Raw genomic sequence first — 14,839 nt, 5'->3', positions numbered from 1 at the left:
GTTCCTAGACTGTAACGATTGGGACACGGCAGTACAAGAAGGAAATTATAGGAGAATCATAATATGCTATCAAGAGGGGTTTTTGGTTTGGGAGGCGATACATTACGATGAATTGTGAGATGAACGGGGCGTTGGGTCCAAAAAAAGAATTCAGAATTATAGAGGAGCGAAATGTTATGAGGTGCTGAGCCATCTTGTCCGGGGGGGCAAGAGTGTCTTCAGCCTGAGAGCAACTCGCAGTTAATACTGTATTACTGTACGATAGTATTTACGATATGTCAAAAGACATGAAATATCACGCGCATGATCGATCTTGGATCTGCTACATCTCTTTTTTTTGTCTTGTTCATATGCGATGTCCAAGTTGTCCCAAAATCTCGGTGCATTGATCTAGACGGTGACAAAGCCACGCATAACTGGGGTAGCTGTGCCTGAGAGCTTGACTGTATCAATCTTAGACCCTTTCACGCCAACATCAACTACGATGTTGCTCTCTCTGCCCATCTCAACACCCTGGTCAATTTCGTATCGGAAGTCGTGATCACCAGTGCTGGCCTGCTGGAGCGAAAGATAGCTTGAAAGCGCGCTTGCAGCACTGCCTGTAGCTGGGTCCTCCATAGCAGCTTCCATCATCCTCGACCGGATAGAACATATTGTCACGCCATCTTCTTCACGTCGATTGTTGACCACATAGTAATATTTGCAGAGGAGGCTCTTTTTCCAACCATCGTCAAGAACGTCATTGGCAGGCAGGGATATGCCTGTTAATTGAACCCTTCCGAGATGATCAAGGTCAGGAAGCTCGATGAGCACGAACGTCATACCATTGACGATACTGAACAGGGGTGCACGAAGTTCACGATCGCGTATCGCGGGATCTGACGAGATTTGGCCAGGCGCTGGCACTGATAGATCGGCCAAGGTCTTTTGATGGCAGCGAACGTTGTGCGGAATAGCAGCTTGTATATAACCGGGACGGGTCTGGATAAGTGCAATTGGGCCTGCTTTTGTTATGACCGTATCAACGCCCTTGGGGATGAGCGTGACGGCGGCACCTATAGTGGGATGTCCGGCAAACGGGATTTCGGCGTCCGTTGTAAATATGTCGATCACTCGGCGAGTGACATCACTGCCGGCCTCAGGGCTGGCCTCGTGGATAAAGACTGTCTCGGAGAGGTTGAATTCGCGGGCAATTGTTTGCTTCTGCTCTTGCGTAGGCTTAAGATTATTGCTATCTGCGGGGATCGTAACGACAGCGAGGGGATTGCCTCGGTAGCGAGTCTTTGTAAAGACATCGAGTGTAACAAAGGGAAGCTCCATGGTTAAGCTTTAGTGGCTTCAGCTGGAGTGATGTTAGCTTCTATAGAAGTGCAGCTGTGGCAGATGCGGCACAGGAGAGATCTGATAGAGATAGGCTTGAAGATTGGGTGCGGGAACCTGACCTTGACAAGAGCTTTGGCCTGACGAATCTCGATATAGCAACAAGTTGAGTGAGGGTTATGACGAAGGAGGGGGTTGAAGGGTGGTGGGGCAGCGTCACTTTGACAACATGGAAAAGTAAAAACTGAGTCAGTTCATATGCTAAGCTATAGGGTAGCCTCATGTCCCAGGATTCTATGATATCTCGTAACCAACAAGTTTTATATTGCTCATTTATATGTCATTCATCATTGTCACGAACTCGAAGTCTATCGCAATACGTTCGGAGATTGTTCAGGTTCAAAACAGGGTTGCCAAATGAGACCAGCAGAAAGAAGGGGGCTTTCCGTTGAAAGAGAGTTATCGTGTTCGGCATGTCCTTTTACACTTAGGTAAGGCACAAAGTTTAGGCGGAGCACAAGAATGGCACCAGAGCGGATTGACCAATCAAATAACAAGGATCATTTAGCGTTGATCATAGCCTGTCCCATCTGACAAAAACGGCTCCAGTGGCCTCAGGCAAGCAGGAGGTCGGTTCCATGTCTTGCAAGGCGCCAAGACATGAATAGTTTGACGAACGACGGGGACTTGCAAGGAAAAGAAAGACATCTCGTAGGTTGGTTTTCGAGGGATCTGCATGCTAGTCGTTACCAGTGACTTCATGGCGGATAAAGACACGAACAGGGCAAACCAAGGATATTGCAAAGGACACACAGAAGCTGCAGCTCGTGGTGACTTCAGATGTCCCACAGTTCGACACATCTCTCAGGCCTCTGATGAGCAAAAAAGTCGGCATTTCCAACATTGTTGCCGTAAATGGAAACTCATCAGACGATGGCCTGGACAAGGGGCCGTGGTCTGAACCCAGTCTCGGTGGGGGCTTTGCAGAGCAGAGCTCGAGCAAGGTCTAGGCGAAAGTGGAGGGCACCCATGCTAGTGGCAGACGCTTGTTGCAACTGGCGCGGCAAGGGGCAGGGCTAAAGATGTGCCAGTGGATGTCCACCTCGTGGCATGCATCTCTTTGGATGGAGTGACATCCATTCAGTTATTAGTCGGTGGACTGTAGGGTAAACATAAATATGTATGGTGATTTTGTTGATCAGGAGGCGAACTCTTTCTACCTTGAAAGATGACGCAGCAACTGCAGGATGGTGGCTGGGTTGGGCCCAGGCGCTGCTTTGTGCGTGTGGTGGGTAAAGAGTCGTGTAAGAGAATTGGAGGAAATCGATCTAAGCAGATCTGGACCAGGGGGGTAACAGTCAATGGCTGGCTTGAGAGGCATTGCGTGAGGTGGTCAAAGTTTTGATGTGCAAGGGCAGCTTATCGCGATTTTGCGTCGGTAATCAATGCCCAACGGCCAATCCAACATGAGATTTGAGCAGAGGCCAAACAAGACGTAACATGACGCCTGAGATGGGTGCTGAATAGATTGCCGCGTACCCTCAAATCTGTTGCTCACTTACACAAAGGCAAGTGGAGGGCCGATCACAGCTCCGCGGCTATAGTACATAACAACATCAAGTCATATGAGTGAAGAAAAACCTCGGACGGAGAAAGCGCTCTGAAACCCACTCCCATGTCCAATACTGCAGTACTGACGCCAGTCAGGATAGAGGGAAATGTGCTGGAATACCAATGGTGTCATTGGCTGTCGAGGCTAATGTATGTAAGAGTGTAATGTCAAGCGAGACGAGACACTTACATACATATCCGTTGAGACATTGACATGGGATGGGTATATAGCCTTGCGCCACGGTCTCGGCCTCGATCTCGGCCTCAGGCACAAATAGTGTTTGTCTGCATTGCAACAATAAGGGATTGATTTGATTTGATTGCCATAGGTGACGGTTAAATGGAGTCAAACAAGGGGTCCTGCCGGTGCTGTCGGGATTCTTTTCTGATGATTTGGCCCACTGCTCATCTCCATCAACTTTTGAGATGAAGTGGATACTTTGCGTATTCGACAGCATTGGGGAATTGAAATGTGTCGGGACCGGCTTTCTCGCTTGGCTTGGCGCTCATATTGAACTGAATATAGACACTCATGCATTAACAGTGTCTCGTCCTGTACAGCATAAGCGTGTCAAGAGAATGCGGTGTAAGAAAGATGGTCGCACGGAGCAAACAAATGCATCTGCAGATGCAGCAGTTGCATGTGTAGTTGCAGATGCGGTGTGACCTGTAATAAGAGAGAAGCCAAGTTGGGGTGCTCAGGGTTCAGTTCAGTTGAGTGTCTGTCTGTCTGTATGATAATCTATTGACAGGGACACCAGGTAATGCCTGTCTGATCTGCTGTGCTGTCCTGTGTTTTGCTCTCTCTGCTACCTGAGCTCTGATCACATTACCTACAGAGTATCCACGGCCATTCTCGGGCGTTCCCCAAAAAAAGATTTCAGGGTCCTCCGAGCACACGCTAACTACGTACCTAGTAGCAGTGACCCGAAGTGGCCCGGGTTCCGGAGGTATTTTGCCTTTGCAGAACGGACGCGGATGAGGCGGAAAAAAACAGAGTCGGGCATGAGGCGAGGCTATTTCCTGACAAGAGGCTGCAAGTCCGAGTGAGGTATGTACCTACCTACTGTACAGTCCAACGACAGTCGATCCTACCAAACTAAGCCACAAACAGAAAAGAAATGGAAGACGTTGGCGAGTCAAGATGGCTAAACTCTTCAAAGTAAGTGCAACGATTAAGGTCATTTCATGTTTCTAAGTACTGTATGTACCTGGTTGCGTAAGTTCCATTGCCTCTCTGCCCGGTCCGTCTGGTCATCATCGATTATAACCGACACATTTGATTGATTGATTCATACATTGTGTAAGAGCGTGAAAAGGTTACTTTGGCTGTCTGTCAAGAGTAAGCGCCCTTTTTTATTTGGATGGCAGCCATTATGCAACCATGTTGCTTCTGCCTGTCTCTTACATCCATGGGAAGGAACAACACAACACAGAGCAGAGGGGAAAAGTGCTGTCAATGTCGGTCGTTTTTTTCCTTTGCAATTTTGTCGCGGCTGGATACTTGAATTACAAGGATGCTCCTAGATATCCACTATCATGACCCCACCATGCGTTAGCGTGTCCCGCTCTCGGCAGCCATGCACGCCAGTCTCAACCAATCCAGTTTGGTTGAAACGAAAAAAAAAAAAAAAAAGTTCGAGCTCTCGTGCTCTCGTTGCTCTTGCTCTGCTTCCCTCGCTTCAACATGTGGCAGTCAGCACATAGAATTCACTCTTTCCCGTCATTGAGGGGAACATCGCTTCTCCTCTTGTAAGTCAGAGTGTGCCTCCGGTCCTGCAATGGAGACAAGTTCATTCTCTCCGGACCTATCAGCTTACAAGAATTGATTCATTGCAAGTCCCTTCTTAGCTAGCTTCCCCGTTTGTGCCTTCCCCAGCACCGCTACTGTACAAGTCTCATCGCCCACTCTTTGCCCCCCATCTCATCCCCTTCTACTGGAGTATCCTCCTCATGGTTGCCATCATTGTGCGCGCTCCCTTGCTCTTGCCTTGCCTGCTTTCCATCTTCTGTTGCTCTTGCTCTCTTGTGTCGTCAACACCCGTAGACCGCCTCCACTCTCGGCTTCAGTCCATTCATCAATAACAAACACTCCCACCCCCCTTCGATCATCATTCCCTTGACATCTCTCCTCCTTCATTCTTCCATCTTTATCCATACCCATAATCTGCATCACCGTTGTCCTCGCTAGATTCATATAGTAGACCCTTGGCGATCTCTCTGATCTCTTTCAACACTGAGTTTACAAACTGCTAGCAACGTCCCGGTGACCATTCTACCATAAGTCGATAGTCCATCCGTCCATCATCTGTATAGATAGACTCGACTTCTTCTCTTCCAAGCTTAATCTCCATCTTGTTTCAACACAACACTCTCGCCATGCCTTACAATACGCGCCGCAAGTCGCTATCTTTACCCAGTCTCGGCATACACGTCCCAATGACACAAGCTGCTCGCGCTGCTGCCGCTGCCTCCAAGAACGCCTCAAGATCGTCTTCGTCGTCATTATCCAGTGCTGCCTCATCTGCCTTGTCATCACCCTCATCAGGTTCTGAGGCCCCCGAGGCGCATCCCAGTAAACGACAGAAGCGATCCCATACCGACGACAGTGCTATTGAGCAGACACCACCTCCTTCGCCTACACTAGACTCGAGCCTCGATCTAGATACAGTCAAGTCCAAAATTGACTTTGAAGCGATCCGCGACGACATCGTTGAAGCCGTTATTATTCAATTGCAATCTACTGGAAACCGTCCCCATCTGGTCAAAGAGTTGGCTACTGTTTTGGCCCAACGTCTTACCTCTGTGCAACAGTAAGTTTTGAGATTCCCCTCAACCCCTCCACCTCCCATGCGCTAACATTCCTATCCCAGCTCTGCCAACCCTTGCGCCATCATCTCTTCCCGGCTGGCTTCATATGCTAAGCGATCATGCTGGACTGCCCAAAAGCCCTGCCCTCTCGCCAAAGAACTCGAGAACATCCACCCTCGGAGGACCTACTACTTTCTCACTACCTGCCCTCGGCAACCTATCCCTGAACCCAGCTCTGCTGTGCCTTCTCTTTCCGCCCTTGACACGCCTTCTGTGTCACTGACGGACGACTCTGGCTCTGATGATGTCGAAGCTCGCAGGCGCGAACTCAGTCCTTCGCCCGAGGTTGACCTCTCGGATCATGGATTCGAGGAAGGCGACGATGAAGTCATGATGCCTGCTACTCCCATTGGCTCTCTTCCTTCTCATCATCGTTTTGTGCCAAACCGTCGCAACAGCCGTCACAACTCACCGCCTCTGGAAAAAGACGAGCGGGAGTTTACTCAAACGGCTGATTTCTTGCAGAAACGCAAGTTTGCCGAAGACACCCCTGCTGTTGAGACCGCCGATCGCACCACCCACACCTCCGAGTATGGATACCGCGACGACTTTTGGTTCGGTGACCACCGCATCTTCACTTCAAGTGCCATGCTTACCAGCCCCGCGGTAAAGCCTAGCTCCATGTCAAACATGACATCAGGTCCCCGAAAAGAAGATGACGGCGAGACCTGGTTGAAGTTTAACAAGCTTATGGAATGGGACCAAGGTGCCGAGAGTATTGAAATTGACGAGCTCGATGGCTTGCTTGACGACTGCTAAGCGATTATGACTTCTCTGGCAGCTGCAAGAGATCGGGGATGAACGAGATGATAATTCCGCCATGTCTGCGACGACGGATATACGACACACTTACATATTAATTGCATGGGGAAGGCGCTTGTTGAAGTATTTGTACATTTAGAACAGTCTGGTGTTTTGGATTGATTGGGTTTGGAGTACCAGGAAAAGGGATTATAGCATCCCCGTGGTTTTGATTTATTCGGCGCCAAAAAGGTTGCGCATATTTGGATTCTAAAAATGCAATGCCGCTCATACTGCTTTCAACTCTTGAATATTGTACATAATCCTATATTCTACAAACCCTTCTCATTCTTCATATTAATCGTTTACCCGAGCGAATGGTGTCAGGATGTCTTGTCATTCATGCGCAATTCGACCCAGACCAAAGTGCCCATTTGTAGAAAGTTGGGTCGTTCCACCTTGACGATTTCAAGACCTGGTGTTTTGCTTGCTGCCTCTTCGACGAGAGCCTCGATATCGCGATTCCACCAACAGCCGTATTTCGCAAAATGTTTGCCAGCATTTTGATCGAGGAGGCCATTAACAATGCCATACCAGCCCTTGCCGTGCTCGAGGAGAATTATACGACCCGACCCTGGCTTGACAACCTTGGCCAAGTTATTGACGACAGCGACAGGGTCAGACACGGAGCACAGGCCAAAGGTTTGAATAACCGTATCGTATTTCGTGGTCGCAGGGGTCGCCGGCCCGGGAATCGGATGATGTGCATCGGAATGAATTAATCGGAGTTGATCGTTTAGATACGATAATTGTCCACCGGTATGGTCGGCCATAGTAGATGCGCGGACAATAGGATCAGACCCTTCCATAGGCGGAACAGTCTTGACCAGGCGTTTTCGAGCTACATCGAGCATATCGACCGAAATATCGAGACCGGTGAATGACAAGACACCTCGAGGGATCTTGCTGCCGACTTTGCTGAGTTTCCCTTCCACACGCTTGTTCAATGGCTCCCAGTTGAAGTATTCCAGGTTACGACCCGTGCCCATCGCCAACTCCAGCACATGACCATCCGCATGCTCCGCTAAGCGCTTTCGCAACTTTGTGATGCCCATCCACCACTCGGGAAGAGTAAGCTCCTTGTCGAACTGTTCCGCGTTATCGCCATCGAGGGCTGGTGGTCGGCCGGTAGGGGTGGCGTGTTCGCATGCGCCGCTGCAGGGCGTCGCCTTGAAGGACGCAGCAGCTGTTCCAAAGATATAGAATCCGAGAGCACCGGCGAGCAGAGCTGCTCCTGTAAGGGGAAGCCATGTTGCACGCCAGAGATCGAGGAGGGTTTCGGCTTGCTGGGGAGACGATGATGCGGAGGGCGAGGACGAGGACGAGGACGAGGTGGTGGAAGAGGGTTTCGGGATATATTCAGGTCGAGGTTTGCTGGGCGTGGCGTATTAGTATACTCGCTTATTGGGTATCGTATGCGGACAAGGAGATGTACGGTTTGTAGGTTTTCGAGATCTTTGGTGGGGTTCGAGATGTCGGCGTTTTGATATTAGGGCGGGGAGTTCGAGGTGTAGAGCTCGCGAAACGGCATTGTGTGCGGAAGGCTCTCTTAGTGAGACCTCGGGCTGAAGCGATCATGCTGGCGGTATTTCCATGGGATTTGTGGCGACAATTGAGGTGCGAGGCGGGGGAATTGAAGCTGTCTTGATGATGAGGTTTTACATGTGGAAGTAAATGGATGAAAATACGATTATAGGCAGGGTTTCGTGGAGCGGGTCCGTTCCATTCGACAGGTGGGTCCGATTTCTGGGGGTGCTTTCATCATATCGCGGAGCGTTAACGGTCATTGATATCTTTGTGACTTACAACAATCATCCGTTTGTGTCCAATCTCTCAGATCGGAAGGTAAACAGGAGTTACAATAGAGGGTCTCATAAATAAGAAACCCCTCTTTTCGATTGATAATAGAGAGCATGGCGACACAAACTGACCTCCAAGAGCTTATACGCCTGCTCACGGCGCGTAAAGTGTCCATGATGGTAGCCATGGGCCAAGTAAGAGCCCTGCAAACAAAGAATCTTAGAAGGTGACGCTAGAAAAAAACAATCTTGTACCACTATACTAACTAACGTGTGTGCCATAGTATCGCTCAAATCGCCGATGCCCCTTTGGCTACCGTCGAGGAAGCCCTCGGCGGCGATGCCAAGACAGCAAAGAGCCTTCACACAGCGTGCAAGAATCACGAGAAGAAGAGCGGTACTAAGCGCGCAGCTGAAGATGGTACTGCCACTACTACAGACGTGAAGAAGCCGAAACTCGAGGCCCATCGAAGAGATCTAGACTATAACGCTATGTCTGGAGATGATCTCGAAGCAGCTCTAGAGTTGCCCCTGGAAGAGGACGAGGAGATCATTCGAAACACCACCGTTATTACTAATAGGGCACCCTTGCTCCTCGCTTTTGCTGTTGAACTATTGCGATTTACTATGCCGGAACAGCCTCTGAGCAGTCGTCTGAGCCTCGCCCAGGCCGTTGTGAGTGCTAATTCGCGAACCAAAGCTATAAGTATAGGTGTCGAGAAGGCTCCCCCTGGTGGACAAGAAAAGGCGCCAGAGGGACAACCAAAGATTTCGATCATGAATCGTCCAGTTCCGGTGCTCAAACGAGGCGGATATACTTGGTCAGGCTCTTCTCAGGTTACATCTTCCAACGCTTCAACAGCAACGCTTCAAAGCAGTCAACCAAACTCGAAAGGCTGGACCGCAAGTCGAAAGTTATCTTCGAGGGGTTCTACATTCATAGCCCATGCTATACCTATAACGTCACCTTCTACGCGTGGTGGAGTTATCAAATCTCTCATGGCTGAGAAGCCAGAGCTGGAGACTGCAACACACAACGCCTGGGCTATTCGAACCAGCTTCGGAAACTCACCCCTTAAGCAAGAAGCCTCCTTTGATGATGGAGAGTCAGGGTGTGGAAACTTCTTGCTCCAACAACTGCGCGATCTCGACATCAGCAATACGCTCGTCGTGCTTACAAGATGGTACGGCGGTGTCATGCTTGGCCCTGATCGCTGGCGCCTGATGAGAGAGTGCCTCAACGACGCTCTATCGTCTCAGAAGCGCACATCCAGTCTCAACGGAGAACCCGTCTGGGCTCTCGATCCAGAAGACAAGAATCCCTCAACATCAACTGTCGGCATGCCAATCCATCGACCAGAAGGTGCACGGAACTACGTTCTACGAGCTTTTGCGCCAGTCGAGGATAGCGGAAAGAAGACGGTCACCGCTGCCAACGAAGAGAAACATGAGAACCTGGGACGTGTTCTCGGCGCGTTGCGATTACTGTTTGGTAGCTGGGCTGGTACTCTAGGCCGCGATGAGTTGGACAAGCGAGCATGGACTTGGTATATCAGCCTTCGGCCTGATGTTCAAGCTGGACCTGCGGGATGGGGAGCAAAGGGAACGTTGAATCTAGGAAAGGTATTGGACTTGAGGAGGAAGGAAGCTACATAAAGCATGTATCATATGAGCTCTGGCTAAGAACGACTACTAATATACATTCGCCATGCTTTTACCTTGAAAATTCAGTTAACGAGTTCACGCCGAGCGATGCAATGATTCACGATTCTGAACTCACAAACGTGATTTACTGCACGAGGGAAAGGTGGATGATAATATAACTTTCGGGTTGCTCCAGAGACACGACAGACTGCATGTATAGGTGGCATGTCGGATATGGCTACTTATGCAGGTGACCCTTCAGATCTCGTATTTACTTAGATATAGCAAGCTGAGAACCTTTGAAATGTACAGGTTTATTCATTTACGTTGATTTCAGATCATTCGAGTCTTGTATTGGATTGTCCAATGCTGTTATGGTCCCCCAAATGGGAGACCGGGTGTTATGTAGAGGATACCAGTTTTGTTGCACAGATATACGTTGCCACTCGGCCTAATAGTCCCTAAGAGCGTCTACTCTAAGTCAACAGGGTGATATGTCTGGCTTCGTGTCAGAGTTTGCTGCCAGTCACCCATTGTTGTTGGCATATGCCGGGTCCAGCCTGTCTTTGGTTCCACATCAAAAGTGCCCAATGGTTTATGCTCGAGTCCCAATAGGTATTACTGACATCAGGGGGTCATACACACATATTGGAAAGGGTTCCATATTTTTATAGTTCATGTATGAGCATAAACTTCCAGAGTTTATCGAACAACCGTTGCGCCTGCATGTCTTTGCCCAAGCAACATGGATAGGATACGCCAGCTCAGACTCCCCACAAACCAGCCTCTCTGAATCATTTTCCTGTCACCAGAGAAAGACTATCTTATATATGTTCCCATCACTATGTCATTGAACCATTTGGTGGGCATGTACAATCGGAACGATGCTCGTCATTCGTCCGGGACTGTGACTATAGGTCTCAAACTGACACCGCATATCATCAATTCGTTCTAGGCGCAGTGGCAGAGTGGTCTAATGCGATAGACTAGAAATCTATTCTCTTCGGAGGCGTCTGTTCGAATCAGGCCTGCGTCGAATTGATCTTTTTGTGTCGTCGGTGTCTTCTTAACAGTCAAGTCAGCTATTTGACCTGTCTTACTTTTTGCTGTCAATGTGTCAACGTTGGTTGGTTCGCTGTATTGCATGGATGGACGTTAAAAGGTTGCTGGGTGGATAGATGCATGTCTTGAACAATATTGACTTTGAATGAGGCAGACCATTATGAGTCAACCAGGGCTGTTTCATACAATAAACGACCCGATGACATGCTGGAATTCCGGATGAATAGCCATGTTTCTCTTGAAAACAAGGAATTGATTTATGTTCTTTTTGAATTGTCCCGAGACAAAGAAACGCGACTAGAGCGCGTTCAGTAGTGTAGCCAGGTTGGAGCGACTCACCGTCTCCCCGAGACCTAAAGAAGAAAGGATGCCCGTATGTTTAATTGAGCTTTGGATGGTTCTCGCCAATCGTTGAGTAGAAGTCCCGTGTAAGCAGAAATAGAGGCGCTTTGAATGAAATGAGTTTAAGCCCGCCCTGCTAACATGGACGTCCATATGATCGCTACAGGGCTTCCAAAGATTAACTTAGCATGGGCTGTTAGCGATGCATTACAGGCTCGTAGGACCTACTAAGGCCGGGCAGTAACCAAGCAAACAGAAGACCTACCTAGGTATGCAGCCTGCCTAGCTCGTTCAAGAGAGGTAAACATTCATCCATACCGCCTACCTGGTAATATTCATTCATCATCGCCAAGGTAATTCTCGTTCGCCAGGAACAGAGACAGAGACACCACAATCTGTTGCAACGCCCGCCACAAAGTTAATGCACAGACAACGAGATTCTCGTCTCGTATAATACGAAGCTTTTCAAAGATCCCATGCATTAACTGGCGTCAACTTTTCTTTGTTCTTTTTATTTCCTGTTTGTTGACTGACTTGAGCCTGTTTGTACTTGAAATTGGACCCTTTTTCTTTCTTCTGCCTTTCCCCCCGCCTTCCCGTGTTCATCATCTTCCTCCTCCCCCACCATCGGCAGAACGAGACCTCTTTTTCTTTGGTCACTGACCGACTAGCAAAGATAGTCTCAACTCGCAGACATTTTTCTTTGGCTGCCCGAGCAACTCGAGTCTGGTTCTTTCTTACGTTTCACGACTAACGATCGCATAATAAGAAACAAGGCAAAGACAAGACAAGGCAAGGCAAGGCAAGGCAAGGCAAGGCAAGGCAAGGCAAGGCAAGGCAAGGCAAGGCAAGGAGAGATACCCACTGTGCAATCTCGATAATAAGACGGGACTTGCATCACCGCAACTTAAACCCCGAGAAGCACTACCTAGCTGCAGCTACAGACAGCTTCAGCTCCCACCATCCACGCCGCCGACGCAGCTGTCTCTCGCTTAATCCTTCTTAAAAGACGACTCGCACGTTTCACCCTTTCTTCAACACAATCATCGATTTGCGATACCTTGTTCGCATACACAGCCCTGACCATGGAGAATTACCAGAAGCTGGAAAAGATTGGTGAAGGTACGTGTGCTCTTCACTGTCAAGCTTTACCCTGAAAGCTTCCGCAGATCGCCAGCATTTTTTTTACTGCATGACCTTAATTCTGACATGTTACAGGAACCTACGGTGTCGTGTACAAGGCCCGAGACCTCTCCAATGGCGGTCGAATTGTCGCCCTGAAGAAGATTCGCCTTGAAGCTGAAGATGAAGGCGTACCAAGTACCGCCATTCGCGAAATTTCTCTCCTCAAGGAAATGCGAGATCCCAACATTGTCCGTCTGTTCAATATTGTTCACTCAGATGGCCACAAGCTGTATCTCGTTTTTGAATTCCTCGATCTCGATCTCAAGAAGTACATGGAATCTCTCCCTGTAAGCGATGGTGGTCGAGGCAAGGCCTTGCCCGACGGTGCATCGCCGCACTTGCAACATCTTGGCCTCGGCGACATGGTCGTTCGCAAGTTCATGTACCAGCTTTGCGATGGTGTCAAGTACTGTCATTCCCGCCGAGTCCTCCACCGTGATCTCAAGCCACAGAACCTTTTGATCGACAAGGAGGGCAACCTCAAACTCGCTGATTTCGGTCTTGCCCGCGCTTTTGGCGTGCCTCTGCGCACATACACTCACGAAGTTGTCACTCTTTGGTATCGAGCCCCTGAAATTCTATTGGGGGGCCGTCAATACTCGACTGGCGTGGACATGTGGTCCGTTGGCTGTATCTTTGCCGAGATGTGCACGCGCAAGCCTCTTTTCCCCGGTGACTCTGAAATTGACGAAATCTTCAAGATCTTCCGGTAAGTGGTGCAACTGTACCATAACTAGTACCCAGGTAGCTAACAATTTTCCAGCACTCTCGGTACACCATCTGAAGACATCTGGCCAGGTGTCACATCTTACCCTGACTTCAAGGCATCCTTCCCCAAATGGCAGCGTGACTACAGTAACTCTCTTTGCAGCACTCTTGATGAACACGGTCTAGACTTGCTCGAGATGATGTTGGTGTATGACCCAGCAAACCGTATCTCGGCCAAGGGGGCCTTCAACCACCCCTATTTTGAGCCCTACCTGGCACAGAAGCAGGCGTCTGCTCAAACGAATGGCTATTATCACTAGATGGGATATTCAGCTCCATACCAGATGATGCAGATGCAAATGCATTAAATTTTACTCCGCCGACCGGCGGGTTAGAACTGTATCCTTGGTTTGAGGATACCTTTGGCACTTCGGCCAAAACCAATGGGACATTCGGACATGACAACGGCCGCGATAGGGTTTCCAATCGACCTTGAGCAGTCGGCTGCCCCTTGACTTAAACTGTAGTTCTACTGGCCTTGCTTTACTTGAGCTTGCATTGCCGGAAGATCTATCAGTCCTTGGACCAGGCATTTGACCAACATAATTGGCTTGTTGTGTTATGGGGTCAAAAGCTGTTAGACCTGGTCAACTAATGGAGGTGGTGTGGATTATTTATGACAGGACAGGGATAGTATCAACAAGCAATTGCCTGTCTTTTGGGCGTTTGGGAGGCAGACAGACAGAGGACTTGATAGATCAAGTACCCAGCAAGGGCGGCAGATCTTTTATTCGTATGGCTTTGATTTTGAATGTGCTTTGTAAATGATAGTACTTAGCTCAGCGTGCGGTTTGATATCCGGGGTGCGTGGCAAAGCATGACAATTGATGATATTATGATACGTTTAGCAAAGGTTGCTGTATTCAGTCCTTCCTACTTATTGTGTGCTCTTCAGTGCTATCTCGTAAGACCAACTGCATATGGTGTTGATCGAGAATAGACGGCCCCCATCGGTCGTACGGCAACAACGCAATGGAGGGGTGCAATTGTCGAAGCGATGGACGGCCAGATCCTACAGGCCAGCACCATCACTCAGCCTCTCGGATGGAATTTATGATCTTTACCGAGAAACCGGGACGAACCAGGCCGAAGATCAGGACTGGCCACTTGTGTCGACCACAAAGCATTGTGCGTCTCGCCCCCGTAACCAACAACAAACTGTTGGTCTCAATCATCTTGGCAAAAGTGCACTGCCACGAAGAAGACAACATGGATCGAAAGAATCCTACAGGCGTCTATAGAAATGGAGAACATAGGCGCCGATAGCTAATATAGATTGACCAGGTCGCGCGGCTCCATCTAAAGAGCCGCCGGTACTGCAACACGAATCTATTCTGGTAACGGGTTGTTATTTTCCGATCTGGCGAGCCCCATGTCCATATCGTGTCTGGTTGATAGCCGCCTGACGAGAATAGCAAGCTGGGGTTGGTCTTGAA

General features: G+C 49.2%; 5 protein-coding genes and 1 non-coding gene across 6 annotated transcripts; 4 read left to right on the top strand and 2 right to left on the bottom strand.

Annotated features, from left to right (window-relative positions):
* Positions 1–390: 390 nt before the first annotated feature.
* FPOAC1_004580 (uncharacterized protein) lies at positions 391–1,320 on the bottom strand (the record flags this gene model as incomplete). Its single annotated transcript, XM_044849122.1, has 1 exon — positions 391–1,320. One exon carries the CDS (start codon positions 1,318–1,320, stop codon positions 391–393), a length of 930 nt encoding a protein of 309 aa, XP_044707832.1.
* A 3,990-nt stretch (positions 1,321–5,310) lies between these two features.
* On the top strand, positions 5,311–6,561 carry FPOAC1_004579 (uncharacterized protein; the record flags this gene model as incomplete). Its single annotated transcript, XM_044849121.1, has 2 exons — positions 5,311–5,744; positions 5,805–6,561. 2 exons carry the CDS (start codon positions 5,311–5,313, stop codon positions 6,559–6,561), a joined length of 1,191 nt encoding a protein of 396 aa, XP_044707831.1.
* A 365-nt stretch (positions 6,562–6,926) lies between these two features.
* FPOAC1_004578 (uncharacterized protein) lies at positions 6,927–8,181 on the bottom strand (the record flags this gene model as incomplete). Its single annotated transcript, XM_044849120.1, has 2 exons — positions 6,927–7,977; positions 8,039–8,181. 2 exons carry the CDS (start codon positions 8,179–8,181, stop codon positions 6,927–6,929), a joined length of 1,194 nt encoding a protein of 397 aa, XP_044707830.1.
* A 335-nt stretch (positions 8,182–8,516) lies between these two features.
* Positions 8,517–10,058, top strand: FPOAC1_004577 (uncharacterized protein; the record flags this gene model as incomplete). The annotated part of the gene is made up of 2 exons (XM_044849119.1): positions 8,517–8,629; positions 8,687–10,058. The coding sequence occupies 2 exons, from the start codon at positions 8,517–8,519 to the stop codon at positions 10,056–10,058; spliced, it is 1,485 nt and encodes a 494-aa protein (XP_044707829.1).
* A 942-nt stretch (positions 10,059–11,000) lies between these two features.
* On the top strand, positions 11,001–11,082 carry FPOAC1_004576. Its single transcript has one exon. It is a non-coding gene; the product is annotated as a tRNA-Ser (tRNA).
* A 1,453-nt stretch (positions 11,083–12,535) lies between these two features.
* On the top strand, positions 12,536–13,663 carry CDC2_1 (Cell division control protein 2; the record flags this gene model as incomplete). Its single annotated transcript, XM_044849118.1, has 3 exons — positions 12,536–12,572; positions 12,669–13,344; positions 13,399–13,663. The coding sequence occupies 3 exons, from the start codon at positions 12,536–12,538 to the stop codon at positions 13,661–13,663; spliced, it is 978 nt and encodes a 325-aa protein (XP_044707828.1).
* Positions 13,664–14,839: the final 1,176 nt, after the last annotated feature.

Source organism: Fusarium poae, chromosome 2 (genome assembly GCF_019609905.1).
Source record: "Fusarium poae strain DAOMC 252244 chromosome 2, whole genome shotgun sequence".
Taxonomy (NCBI): Eukaryota; Fungi; Ascomycota; class Sordariomycetes; order Hypocreales; family Nectriaceae; genus Fusarium; species Fusarium poae.
The sequence above is the reverse complement of the archived record's forward strand: the minus strand, read 5'-3'. Positions and strand labels throughout refer to the sequence as shown.